General features: G+C 24.9%; 1 protein-coding gene across 1 annotated transcript in view; it reads right to left on the bottom strand.

Annotated features, from left to right (window-relative positions):
* Positions 1-14195, bottom strand: part of LOC117179499 (amidophosphoribosyltransferase-like) — a 47951-nt gene that overhangs the window by 20024 nt on the left and 13732 nt on the right. The window contains exons 2-4 of the mRNA XM_033371367.1: positions 9809-10024; positions 4103-4395; positions 815-1064 (exon numbers count right to left, since the gene is read on the bottom strand). Of these exons, the coding sequence (XP_033227258.1) occupies positions 815-1064; positions 4103-4395; positions 9809-10013 (748 nt within the window). The 5' untranslated portion in view covers positions 10014-10024. The remainder of the gene's footprint in view (positions 1-814; positions 1065-4102; positions 4396-9808; positions 10025-14195) is intronic.

Below are 14195 nucleotides of genomic sequence, written 5' to 3'. Positions count from 1 at the left end.
GTCAAGGAAAAAAATGCCAACTAAATTGTTGAGTTTTCAACTAAAAAGGATGAAATTCTAATTTAAAAAGTATTAGTTTATATTCCAAAACAATTTTTTAATTTTTAATTAAAAAGATTTTTAAACCAGGAAAAAATGAATTTTCTAGAAAATAAATTAATTTCGAACCAAAGAAATTAATTTTGAGCCAAAAAAGAAAAACTGTTTTCAACAAAATAGGTAAATTTTTCAACCAAGGAGATCAGATTTCAACTACAGTGATGGATTTTTAACCAAAATAATAAATTTTTGACAAAGCAGTTGAATTTGCAACTACGTAGTTGAATTTGCACCCAGAAAATATGAATTCTCAAGTAAAAATCTGATTATTGATATTTCAACTAGAAAAGATTTTAATTTTAAATAAAAAATAGTTGAATTCTATCAAAAAGACTAATTTTCAAGCAACTAGTTGAATTTTTCAGTACCATGGACTAATATTTTCCAATCAGAAAATTGTCAACTGTTCAATTTATAGAATATTAAATTTTTTAAATCTTTAGTTTAACAACATTTCATTTAAAATTGTTTACTTGAAAAGTATAAAAAGCTTCTATTTCATATATTTTTATAATATATGTTTATTATTAAATTTATTAATACTTAAAATTTACTAAATTACATTTCTTTTAAACTTTCAACTATAAAAGTTTAAAATTTAACGGTTAAATTTCGAATGCTTTAATGAGCAGCATTTTTTTCCTTGATTAAAAACGCTCACCTTGAAATGCAAATTTTCATTTTCTCTATTTATCAACGTTTTTATAATACTTGCCTAGTTTTCCAATAGGCACAATTTTGCCCAAGCAAAGAGGTCGATTTCCATATGGATCCCGGACTCCATAAATTTTATCCCTTTGCATAATAACCAAGGAATACGAAAGAGGTGCCAGTTGCATCAAATGTTTGATTCTTGCTGGCCAGTCTGGCCCATTGACTTCTCCTTCGGGTGGATTTAGACACAAAGCTTGTGTAATTAATTCAGAGTCTGAATAAGTCGAGAGTCCAACTCCCCTTCCCAATACCTATTTAAAAATATTCAGAGAAAATTATTATTTATTCTGAACTTAATTTATAATTAATATTCCGAGAATTTTTTTTCAACTTTGAAAACCCGGAAACTTTTTTATTATAAAACGGTTATTTTTTTATTTAAAATAATGCAATGATTTTAACGAATACAAAAAATTTCAAAGATTTTAAAGATTAAACAAATTTCAAAACTTTAAAAAGATTTCAAGGATTTTTAAGAAATTTAAAGACATTTTTGAAACGATTTCAAATTTTTTTATAAGATTCAAAAAATGTTTAAAAAGATTTCAAATCTTTTAATGATTTCAAATGAATACAAAAGATTTAAGAAAAATTTCACAATAATAAAAGATTTCTTTTGAAATTCATAAAGATATCAAAAGAATACAAAAATTTCAAAGATTTCGAGAAGGATTTCTTTAAACCTTAAAAATCTCTTCGAGTTTTTCATGAGAACCCTGAATTAATTTTTTTTTTCTTTTAAAATAGTTATTTTATTGAAATCAGTGCACCAGACTTCAATGTTCAAAAAAATTTATATTTCAATGATTTCATGCAAATACAAAAGATTTCACAACTATTTCAAATAAATTCATAAGGATTTAAATAGATTTCAAGAATGTCAAAAGTTGCAACACAATTCCTGTACACCAGATTTCAAAGATTTCATAGATTTTGAACGATTTCAAATTTTTTTAGAAGCCTTCAATAGATTTTAAATATTCCAATGATTTCAATCGAATAAAAAAGATTTCACAAATATTTCAAAGAATTTATGAGAACTTCAGAAGATTTCAAGAATTGTAAAGATATCAAAGATTTGAAAACATTTCAAAATGTTTCCGAACACTTTATCCTATTTTAAAAGATTCCAAAAATGCAATGATTTCAGCGAATACAAAATATTTCACAAAAAAAGATTAAGAAAGATTTCAAGGATTTCAAATTTTTTTTTTAATTTCAAAATATTTCACAAAGATTTCAAATTAATACAAGAAATTTAAACAAAGTTTTACAATTATTTTCAAGATTTCTTAAAAATGTCAAAAGCATTGCATAATGATACAAGGATTTCAAAAAATTTAAAAAGATTTCACAAAGATGTCAAAGAATTCATAAGGATTTAAAGAATGAAAAAGATTTCAACACGATTTCTGAATCCCTGATTTCAAAGATTTCAAAACATTAGAATGATTTTAAGCGATTGAAATTTTTTTAAAGAGGATTTCAAGAGATTTCACAAAGATTTCCAATGTTTCAGTAATTTTCAATAAATGCGAAAGATTTCACAACTATTTCAAAGAATTCATGATAATTTCAAAAGATTTCAAGAATTTTAAAGATTTAAAAAAGAGAAAAAAAAGTAAAAGCAGTTTTAAAAAATATAAATAAGATTTAAAAGCGTACACCAGGTTTCAAAACACTTCAAAGATCGTAAACGATTCTAAAATTTTGTAGAAGATTTAAAAATTTCAATGATTCAAAACGAAAAACATAAGATTTCAAAAAGATTTACAAGGACTTTACAAATTTTTTTAGAAAATTTAAAAATATTTCAAAGGTTTCATATTAATTCCATAAAGATTTCAAAAGATTAAAGTTTTTTAAAGATTTCACAAAAGGTATAGTTAATATTTTAAATGATTTCAAAACGTTTAAAAACATTTTAGAAGATTTTCAAAGATTTCACAAAGATTTCAAAAGATTTCAAACTTTTCATAAACATTTCAAGGAATTTAAAGATTTGAAAAAGGCATTTACGCCAAATTTGAAAGATTTCAAACATTTTACAAAGGTTTTTAAATTTCGAAAAGATTTTAAGGATTTTAAAGATTAAAAAAGAGTATGGCAAACCAGATTTCTAGGATTTCAAAACATTTAGAAGGTTTGAAACGACTTTAATTTTTTATTCGAAGATTTGAAATAATTTCACAAAGATTTCAAATTTTTAAATGATTTTAAATGAATACAAAAGGTTTTAGAAATATTTCACAAATATGGCCAAAAATTCATACAAATTTTATTAAGATTTCGAAGGAATAAAATAATTTCAAAGATGGCGAACCAGATTTAAAAAATTTCAAACATTTTTAAATATTTTAAAGGATTACATTTTGTTTAGAAGATATCAAAAGATTTCGCGTAGATTAAACATATTCCAGAGATTTCAAAGGAATGCAAATAATTTTAAAAATATTTCAAATAATTCATGAGGATTTCAAAAGATTTCATGAATTTCAAAGATTTTAAAAATGGATTCCACAAAGATTTCCAATATTCCAGTGGTTTCCAACGAATAAAAAACTATTTCGCAAATATTTTAAAGAATTCATGAGGATTTAAAAAATGTCAACAATTTTAAAGACTCAAAATAGGGTACAAAATTAAAAGTACGTAAAAAATATAAATAATACTTCAAAAAGTGCATTAGATTTAAAAACATTTCAATAATTTTAAACGATTTCAAATTTTCTTCAAATATTTTAATGCTCTCAAACAAATACAAAATATTTCATAAATATTTTTCAAATATTTCAAAGAATTTATCAAGATTTCACAAATATTTCAAAGATTTTTCAAAAAAGTTCAAAGATTCCAAAAGATCTCAAAGGTTTCACAGAAATTCCAAGTTTTAACAAAGATTTAAATTATTTCAAAAGTTTTCAAAAATTTCACGGATTTCAAAGATTTAAAAGGATTAAAAAATATTCCCAAAGATTTCACAATGACGACTTATGTTCCCAAAAAATTAAGAATTTGTTTATTCCTGGTTCTGCTTTCTTTAGAAATTGTTGGAGAATAAAAAATGAAATGTATCATTTTTTTACATTTATAAAAAATCTTATTTCTTTATTTGCTGTAATAAAATAGAGACTCGAGAAAAACTTCATTTTCGACCTGGAAAACCTGGAAAAGACTTTGAATTTCATTCCAAAGAATAGCTGGACACCCTCTGAATTAATTTCTATTCCTCTAACTATTTCGAGTAATTTGATTTCAGATTCTAATTAATTTTAAATTATTACTTTACCATTTTCCTGAGAGATTCCGTGTTCACTAATTCCCCATTGTGAGCGACAGCCAAAGCCCCATGAGCTGTGTGAACCACAAAAGGCTGACAATTAACTTCTTCACTTGCAGCACTCGTACTGTACCTCGTGTGACCAATTCCCAAATTGCCTCTCAATTTTTTCATATTTTCATCATTAAAAATATTATTTATCATTCCCATTCCCTTGTGAACGTGAAATGACTTTGCACAGACGCCTTCGCTCGTTACAATTCCAGCACTTTCTTGTCCTCTGTGCTGCAACGCCACCAGGCCTATATTTAAAATTCTTTTTCTTAGAGATTCCAAAATGTCTATTTAGATTGGAAACCTTTCAAATTGAATATTTCGAAATTAACTGGTTCGATTTTTAGGTACATTTAAAATATAACAAACCAATTTGATGTTACTTTCTCAAATAAATTGAAAATCACTACATTTTTTGAGATTCAAAGTTTGAAATTTCAATTTTCCGAATTTAAAATATCTATTTCATAAGAATTAAAGATCTTTACAACTTTTAAGAGTAGCTTAATTTTAATATTTGAAATTCGAAAGCAGTAGGCGTTTCTCACTCGAAAATTGAAACGAGCTTAACCCTCAAAAGGCATACTGGGTGTGTAATACCCAGCAACTTGTTTGCGCTTTAACAAAACGTACCAAATTCAAGACAATGGAACTTATGACGCCAGATTAACAAATGCCATGAAAACCTATTTTTCTATGTCATTTTCACATAATTTTGATTTTTTTCATTTTTATACGCAGTTTAAAATCAATTAAATCGATTGGTCACTCAAAGTACGACTAATTTTATTTTTGAAGCGCCGTATCTCGGAAGTATTCACGTAAAATTTTAAGTAAAAATATCAAAAACTTAAAAAGTTATGAATTTTAGAGTGAAAGAAGTCATTTTTTAATTTTTTTCCAAAAAGGATTTGTTTGGACTACTTTAAATTTCAAAGACTGTTATGAAACCTTTTTCTCCTTAAACTAGATAGATTAAACATCATTAATTGATTTTCTTGTAAAAAAATATCCAATACCGTCGGCACAGCACACGTTTGAATACCGTTGGGTACCGTATACCCAATATGCTCTTTATGTAATTTTACGGAAGTGTGCCCTTTAAGGGTGAAAAATCTAATAAAATTTTATAAATTAGTATGTCCAAAATCATAAAACTATCAATTTTTACGGATTGAAAACAATTTTAAACATTTCCGAAACGATTCAATCAAGAAAAATTCATTTCACGAAAAAAGGGAGAATAAATTCTTGAACAAAATTAATGTTTATACTAAATTAAGTTTCATTTTAAACGCTTTAAGTTGAAATCTCAATCATAAAAGACGACTTATCAACTAAAATTATGAATTTGTAACCAAAAAGTAAATACATTTTTTAATAATTCTAGAAAAATACTATTTTAATTAAAAAATATTTCAATGTTAAATAAAAAACAGTATAATTCATCCAAGAAAAGAGTTTCCGGGTCGAAATTTCAACACAAAAAGATGATTTTTTAACAAAATAATTACATTTTTAACCAAAGAGAAGAGTTTTCAACTAAAAGACAAATCTTCAACAACAAAAAAATGAATTTTCAAGCCAAGTGATGAATTTTTAACAAATTCATTCAATTTTCGTCCATCAAAGATGAATTCTCAATGAAAAATTTAACATCTGATATCTCAAACAAATAAGATTTTAATTTAACATAAAAAAAATAAATTCATGAAGAAAATTAATTTTCAATAAAATAATTTCATTTTGAGCCAAATAATATAATTTTTAACCGAACAAAAAGAGAATCTTCAACAAATAATATTAATTTTCGTACGAAAAAAAAACGATTTTTCAACCAAAAAATTATTTTTTAATAAAGTAGTTGAATTGTCAACACAATAATTAAACCTTTACCCCACGAATAAAATTGTCAACCCTAAAATATGAATTTTCAAAAAAAAAAGTTAATTTTCGACTAAATAGATCAATTTTTAACAAAGTATTTAAATTTTCAACCAAAAAAAAAATATTTTTCCTCAAAATATGGAGTTAGATTTTTAACCAAAGAGATGAATTTTCAACAAATTTTCGTACGAAAAAAATACGAATTTACAAACAAAGAAATTATTTTGTATGAAAGCAGTTCCAAGTTTTACCAAGTAGTTGATTTTTTAACCAAACTGTTAAGTTTTCAAGCTATAAATACGAATTTTTAATCAAATTTTAATCACGGAAATGAATTTTCAACTAAAACGATCAATTTTCAACCAAAAATTAAATTTTTAAGACCAAAATAATGAAATGTTTACAAAACAATTAAAGTTCGACCAATAAGAATTAATTTTTTACGAAATTGTTGAATTATCAACAAAATAATTAAACTTTCACTCAATGAATAAAATTTTTGATCCTGAAAAATATGAATTGTCAACTAAAAAAATAATAGGTTTTGTTGAAACAATGCAAAATAGGAAAAAAATATTTCCAAAGCCTCAGGGATAATTTAAGCACCTGAAAAAAAACTTGAAAAAAAAACGTAGACAATCGGAGAAAAATCGTAAAGCTCCTTGGGTATCTGACACCCAGTGTGCAGTTTAAGGGTTAACCAAAGAGATGACTTTTCAACTAAAATGACAAAGCTTCAACAACAACAAAAATGGATTTTCAAACCAAAGGATGAATTTTTAACAAAATAATTCAATTTTAAAACCCGAACGTCTTTTTTTAGCAGATTGTATCTTCAGAGCGGAGTAACTGCTGGCTCGCTGATTTTGAATACTATCAATATTCAAATTATTATATTCATAATAAATAATGATTAGGAAATGCATAAAACAGTGAATTTCTTAATCCTAAAATAAGCTTTTGGACTGACAGATAAAAAATCATTCAATTTTAATTAAAAAAACATAATGAATTCTGAGTTCAGAGAAAGAAAACATTTTTTTTATCACAATGATTAATCTTATCTTTGTCTAGTTTCTAAATTAATTTTTTTTTTATTCCCAACAGTGTGACTTAAAATAAAATCACTGATATAAATCATTTCAAAATTCTTATTTAGGATTAAAAAATTATTTTTGATGCATTTTCCAAACATTATTTATCATAAATATTAAATTTGAAAATTTATATTCAAGTTCCCGAAACGGGTCTGGCATACCCCTTCTAGGAACAGTGTTATAAAAACTGAGTTGGACAAAAAAAAATTCGAGGTAAATGTTGAAAAACACAGGAAAAAGCGTGTGCATGAATATGTCGAAATTTGTCAACATTAATTTTGCAAAAAATATACAAGATTTTTTTTCAATAAAACAAAAACTGTCAACAAGGTCTTGAAGTGCCACTTTTGAACTTCACATTTTTGGACATTACATTTTTTCCATTACCTTTTATGATGTAATACAGATTTCCGGAAAAAAAAATTTTTTTTTCAAAAAGTTTTCTCACTTTTTGCACAATATTTACTATACGGAATTATTTTTCATATCTATTTTTACAATATTCGTTTTTGCGAGACTCTGAGCTACAATTTAAAAAAATAAATGGAGCTATGTCTGTTTAAACAGGAGATATTTCGGTTTGAAGTTTTTTTGGGCCTGTTGCACCCTTTCTAGGTTGAACGGAAAATTTTGAGGTTCTAGCACTTGAAGGTTAAATAAAAAATAGACGAATTAATGAAGTAACCAATTTTCTACAAAATAGTTAATTTTTCAACCAAAAAAAATTTCAAAAAAAGAAAAAAAAGTTACAATTTAAAACTGTTGAATTATCAACAAAATAATTAGGCTTTTAAACAACTAATATTATTTTTAACAAACAAAAAAACCAAATTGTTCAGTTTTTAGACCAAAAATACGAATTTTCAATCAAATTTGGATCATGGAAATGAATTTTTAACTAAGACGATAATTCATTAACAAAATAAAAGATGTTTTAAGCCAAAATAACGAATTTTTTGCAAAACAGTTGAAGTTCGATGAATAAAGATTCATTAAAAGAAAATTGTTGAATTATTAACAAAATAATTAAACGTTCACCCTATTAATAAAATTTTAGACTATGACAGATGAATTGCTAACAAAAAATAAAAACAGTTGATCTTACAACTAAAAAAGATTTTTCAGTCAAAAAATACAAAAAAAATAAATTAAATTGCTGAATTTTCAATAAAACATTGGATATGTTAATAAAAAAATATTTTTCAGACAATAAAGTTGATATTTTAACGAAAAAGTATTTCAATGCTAAATAAAAAATAGTTGAATTCATAAAAAAAAATTTCAATCAAAATAGTTGATTTTTTCAACAAAAAATGATTTTTTAGAAAAGAAAAAAAAAGTTACAAGTTATAATGGTTGGAATTATCAACAAAATAATACAACTTTCAACCAAGAAATTAAATTTTTAACCAAATAATATGATTTTGAACCGGAAAATATAAATTTTCAACAAAGAATATTAATTTACTACCAAAAAAGAAGAAGTTTCAACTAAAATGAAGATTTTTCAGTCAAAAAATTATTTTTTAAGAAATTAGTTCAACTTTGAATCAAATAGTTAATTTTTAATCAAACTATTAAGTTATCAAGCCAAAAGACGATTTTTAAATAAAATTTTAATGAAAGAAATGAATTTTCAACCAAAAAGGATAAATTTTAAACAAAATTAGTGAATTATCAACCAAATAATGAAACTTTACACCAAAAAATTGAATTTTTAACCAAAGAATATAATTGTTACCAAAAAATATAAATTATCAACAAATAATATTAATTTGCTACAAACAAACAGAAAATTCAATTCAAAAAGACGAATTTTCAATAAAATAGTTACAATGTCAATTAAAGTGGATAAATTTTTAACCAAATCGTCGATTTTTCAACAAAATAATTAAAGTTTCAACCAAATAATAAAATTTTCAACCACGAAAGAAGAATTCTTAACGAATACTGTTACATTTAATATTTCAATCAAGAAGATTTTAGTTTTAAATAAAAAAATGTAAGAATTCATTAAATAAACGAATTTTCTACGAAATAATTAATTTTTTTACCCAAAATGCTTTTTCAGTTAGCAAATTTTTTTAAACCGAATTTTCAACTCCAAGAGTTTGATCCTCAACAAAAAAATGAAGTTTGAAGTCTGAAACACGATTTTTTTTAACAGTTAAATAGTCAAAGTTTCAATGAAATAATATAATTATTAACCAAAAAAGATGAATTATCGACCAAGAATATAATAGTCGATTTTTCAACCAAAAAGAATCAATTTTCAATAAAAAATATATGGATTTTCTTACTGAGTTCCATTAATTCAGTTCGGATTTAAGTGAAAAGAAATTGACGAGAATAAACATTTTACAAAATTAGCTTAAAAAAATGCTTTTGCTAATAAATATCCGCTGTGATCATAGAGCTTGTCTCATTTGATTGATTAAAGATAACTCTAGTAAATTTATTACCTATTAACCCTCAAACGGTACACTGGTGCGAATTCGCACCTGAAGTTTTTTCATTTTGTTGGAATGTACCGTTTGAGGGTTAATCTAGAGTTGAAAGAAATAAGAGCTTTCTGTTTGTTTTAATTTATCCTTTTTTGTCTAATTTTTTAAAGAATAAATGTCACATAAATTTAGAAAAAAGTTTGAAATAAAAAATTTAAAATTCAGAAACTTACCTAGGCAAATGACTTGGCCTACATCAATAGAAGAAGGCCAATCTCCGGCAGCAATACATCCAAAAACTCCACATTCGTGTGTCAATCCTGACCCTCTTTGCCCTCGAGTTTCACCTTTGCTACGTCTTGCCCTGACTTTTATGGTATTAACCAAAAGTCTAGAAATCGCATCTGAACAACTCTGGGTTTCCTTATCGCTAGACATCCTTAAATTGCCTGAAAAATATCAAAAATCTTTCAATTTTCGTCACTCTTCTCAAAGAAACTCTCCTCAGATTAAGCTAATTCTCCAGCAAAATATGCAAAGGAGCGAGCGGATGTTAATTAATATAATCAGTCAATGATGAAATTTGGGAGGGTCAAAAGAACATGAGATAAACTTAAGTAAAAGTGCAATCTAAAATATATTCAACAAAAAATAATGATACGAGACAAATTAGAGAGCGAGACAGACTTGAATAATTGCTATTCTACAATTACTCTATTTTGATATATTTTTTACCTTTTATATATACTAGGGTGTCCAATAAAAATTTCAATTTTTGAAGACCATAATTCTCCTTAAACGAATTGTCAACAAAAAAATTATTTTTTAACTCAAAATTTCCATTAATAACAAGGTAATTGAATTTTGAAAAAATAGGTAAATTTTCAAACCAAAAAGACGAATTTTTTCGACGGCAGTTGAGTTCATTTTCAACAAAGAAAAATGAATTTTGTACCATAAAGAATAGATTTTCCAGCAAAAAGAAGAATTTTAATTCAATTGAATCCTCAACTAAATAGATGAATTTAAATTAAAAAATTTCAACTAATTTCAAATAAAAAAGATATTTTTTTAACCACAAATAGAATCTTCAAATTTTCAGTTTAAACAATTAATTTACAACGTAAAAAACACGATTTGCAACCAATAGTTAACCATAAGCACGGATTTTCAAAAAAATACATCAATTTTCTACCAAATAGTTGAATTTTCAACTTATAAAAGATATATTTTCAACCAAAAATGGAATAGTCAAATTTTGAACTCAAATATTTATTTTCAATAAAATAGAAACTAGTTTTTAAGCAAAAAGTTTATTTTGAGCCAAGTAGTTACATTTTCTACCAATTAGTTTAATCTTCCACCAAGTTGTGGAATTTGTAGGTCAAAAAGAAGATATTTCTCAAAACACATTTGAATTTTCAACTAAAATTTTTTTTTTAAACCAAAAATGGAATTTCCAACTTTTCAGTTTCAAAAATGAATTCACAGCAGAAAAAAAAACTAATTTTTAACCTGTTTAATTCAACCCAAAAAAGGGGAACATTTAACTAAACATTTAAATTATCAACCAAAACTATACATTTTAAACAAAAAAAAACTAAATTTTATGACCAAAAAGACGGATTTTCAACAAAATACATGCAGTTTCTACCAAAAATATTATTTTTAGCCAAGAACAACAACTTCCAATCAATAATGGAATATTTACATTTTTATTTATAATAAAAAAAATTCTCACACACACACACATATATATATTCAACAAATTAGTTCAATTTTCAACTAAGTTGAATTGTTGCCCAAAAATTAAAAATTAATTAAGAAATTAAGTTTTAACTAAAATAATGAATTTTCCAAACTAAAACTGAATTTTCAACCAAATATTTGAATTCTCTGCAATAATAGAAGAATTTTCGACACAAAAAGTTGAATTATCAAATGAAAAGAATGATTTTTAAACAAATATTCAATTTTTTACTAGAAAAGAGCAATTATCAAAAATTTGTCTTTTTAGGCTAGAAATTCAACAATTGATTTGAAAAATGTTGTGTTCCTTGGTTCGAAATTCGCCTTTTTCGATTAAGAATTTATATCTTTTGATAAAAAAATCTCATTTTTTGTTAGAAGTTCAACTTTTTTCGCAGAAAATTAATCTCATTTGGTTGAGTATTTCTTAGTTTAATTTGACTGTTTCATTTCAAATAAAAATCTTTTTTTGGTTGAATTATATTTTTTGTTGAGAATTCATCTATATTGATTAACAATTCATGTATTTTAATAAAAATTAATCTATTTTGGTAGAAAATTCCACTATTTTCTTTCAAAAAACAAAAATTTTTTTAAAGTCTTGTTTTTGTTTTGAAAATTCATCTTCATTGTTAAATAAATTCTATGTAGGGTTCAGCTATTTTATTAAAAATTTGTCTTTTCTGGTTAAAAATGTAACTATACTTGATTGAAAGTTGAACTACTTTATTAAAAATGCCGTTGTTTAGTTAAAGATTCATCATTTTAGTTAAAAATTCATTTCTTTAGCTTAAAAATCAACTAGATTTCAAGCCCATCTTTTTTTTATATAAAATTTTAATATTTTGGTTAAAAATTCCACTATTAGGTTGAAAATTAACTTTTTTGTTGAAAAATTAACTCTTTTGTTGAATATTCGTCTTTTTGATTTGAAAATGATAAAAAATTACACTATTTAGTTAAACATCAACTTCTTTGTTGGAAATTAATATTTTCGGTATGAGATTTCAATCAAATGGTTAAAAATTCATGTACTTTGTTAAAAATGTAACTATTCGGTTGCAAATTCATATTTTTGGTTGAAAATTTTGGTGAGTACCAGAGATTAAAAAAAAAGTTGCTATAAAATTAAACTAAAGTTTCGAGACACCACGAAATAATTGGATTACCTGCATTTTTATTTAAATTTCATTAATTTGACAGGTGAAATAAACATTCTGAAAATGATAAATGAGGAAAATCACCAATAGATAAAATCAATAGATATATTGAACGTATAGAGAAAAAGATTAAAGCTTTTAATGTTTGTAGAGAATTACTCGGCAGAAATAAAATGTTTGGTAGATTTTGATTAAAAGACCCCCCAGAGAGAGCATTTAGATCGTATTATCAGTTGCGTTCCGATGAACCATTGACCTCATTGATAACAAAAATTGTTTATTTATTGTGCATGATTCTAGCAAGGAAATTGCGCTTTGTATGTTTTGAAATCACTTTCGTCATTGCTAGTATCTATAAATTGATGCGGGATCAACATTTTAAATATTTATCCACTTTGCTTCTTCTTTGGAAAATCATTGTGTTTTTATCATACGATAAGCAAATATTTCCTACAAATTTTCCTAGGTTGATATTTTTTTTAAATTTGTTTTTCGGCAAGATTTTTTGTCGTTTAAAGTTCAAATTTTAATTTTTGCAAAATAAAAAAGTGCTAATATAGAGATTAAAGACCCACGAAACTAATTTTATACCGAAAAAGAGACATTTTTTGACAAATCGGTTGAAATTTTAAGCAAAAAAAAAGTAATATTTAGAAACCAGTTGATTTTTTTACTATTTTCAACTAAAAAAGGCTTAAAAATACATTTTTAACAACAACAAAAAAAACAATTTTCAACCTGTTATACTAAACCAAAAAATTTTCAGATAAAAACTTAATTTTCAACTCAAAAGAAACGAATTTTCAAGAAATTAGTTAAATTTTTAATGAAGTATTCAAATTTTGAACGAAATGCGATGAATGTTTAACCAAATAGGTAAAGTTTCAATCAAAAAGTTGAATTTTCATCAAAACATGAATTTTCAACAAAACAGTTCGATTTTCAAATAAAAAGATAGATTTTCATTCTAATATTTTAATTTTCTAACAAATTGTTGAATTTTTAATCGGATGATAATAAGGCTCAATAAAAAATGGAATAGTTAATATTTTTCGCCAAAATAATTTAAATATAAAATCTAGTTTAATTCTAGCAAAAAATAAGAATTTTGAACAAAATAGTTGAATCCTTAACATTTTTAACCAATAATGCACAATTTTCTAACAAAAAAGCCAAATTTGTAACGAAGCAAGATCAATTTTCAACCAAAAATAGAATAATTAAATTTTCAGTTTAAAAAGTTCATTTTCAACCAAAAAATAAAATTTTCAATAAAAAGGTTGTTTTCAACCAGAGAAAAAAATGAATTTTTAACCAAATTTTTTCTTTTTTTAACAAAATAATTTAAACGGACTACCCTCCACCCTCCAGCCACCCCCACCCCCTACAAATATAGGAAACACCACTACCCACCAACTGTATTTTCGAGAGATTTGACACTCTTAAACATGTATTCTGAGGTTAGTTTGGGTTTACTATGGTTTTCGGGGTCGCCGAATACAAATCTGGCGTCCTTTGACTTTTATCGCGTCAGGTTCAAGGTCATTGGAAGGTAAAATCGAGACAAAACGGTAAAAAAATACGTTATAGGTTTTTGGAGTCGCTAATTACGAATATGGAATCCGTTGAACTCTATCGCTTCAGGTTCAAGGTCATTTGAAGGTCAAATCGAGAAAAACGGTAAAAAATTTTAAAAAAAAATATGTTATAG

The sequence above is a fragment of the Belonocnema kinseyi genome, chromosome 9, assembly GCF_010883055.1.
Source record: "Belonocnema kinseyi isolate 2016_QV_RU_SX_M_011 chromosome 9, B_treatae_v1, whole genome shotgun sequence".
In the NCBI taxonomy this organism is placed as follows: domain Eukaryota; kingdom Metazoa; phylum Arthropoda; class Insecta; order Hymenoptera; family Cynipidae; genus Belonocnema; species Belonocnema kinseyi.
This window is presented reverse-complemented; position numbering and strand designations above follow the sequence as displayed.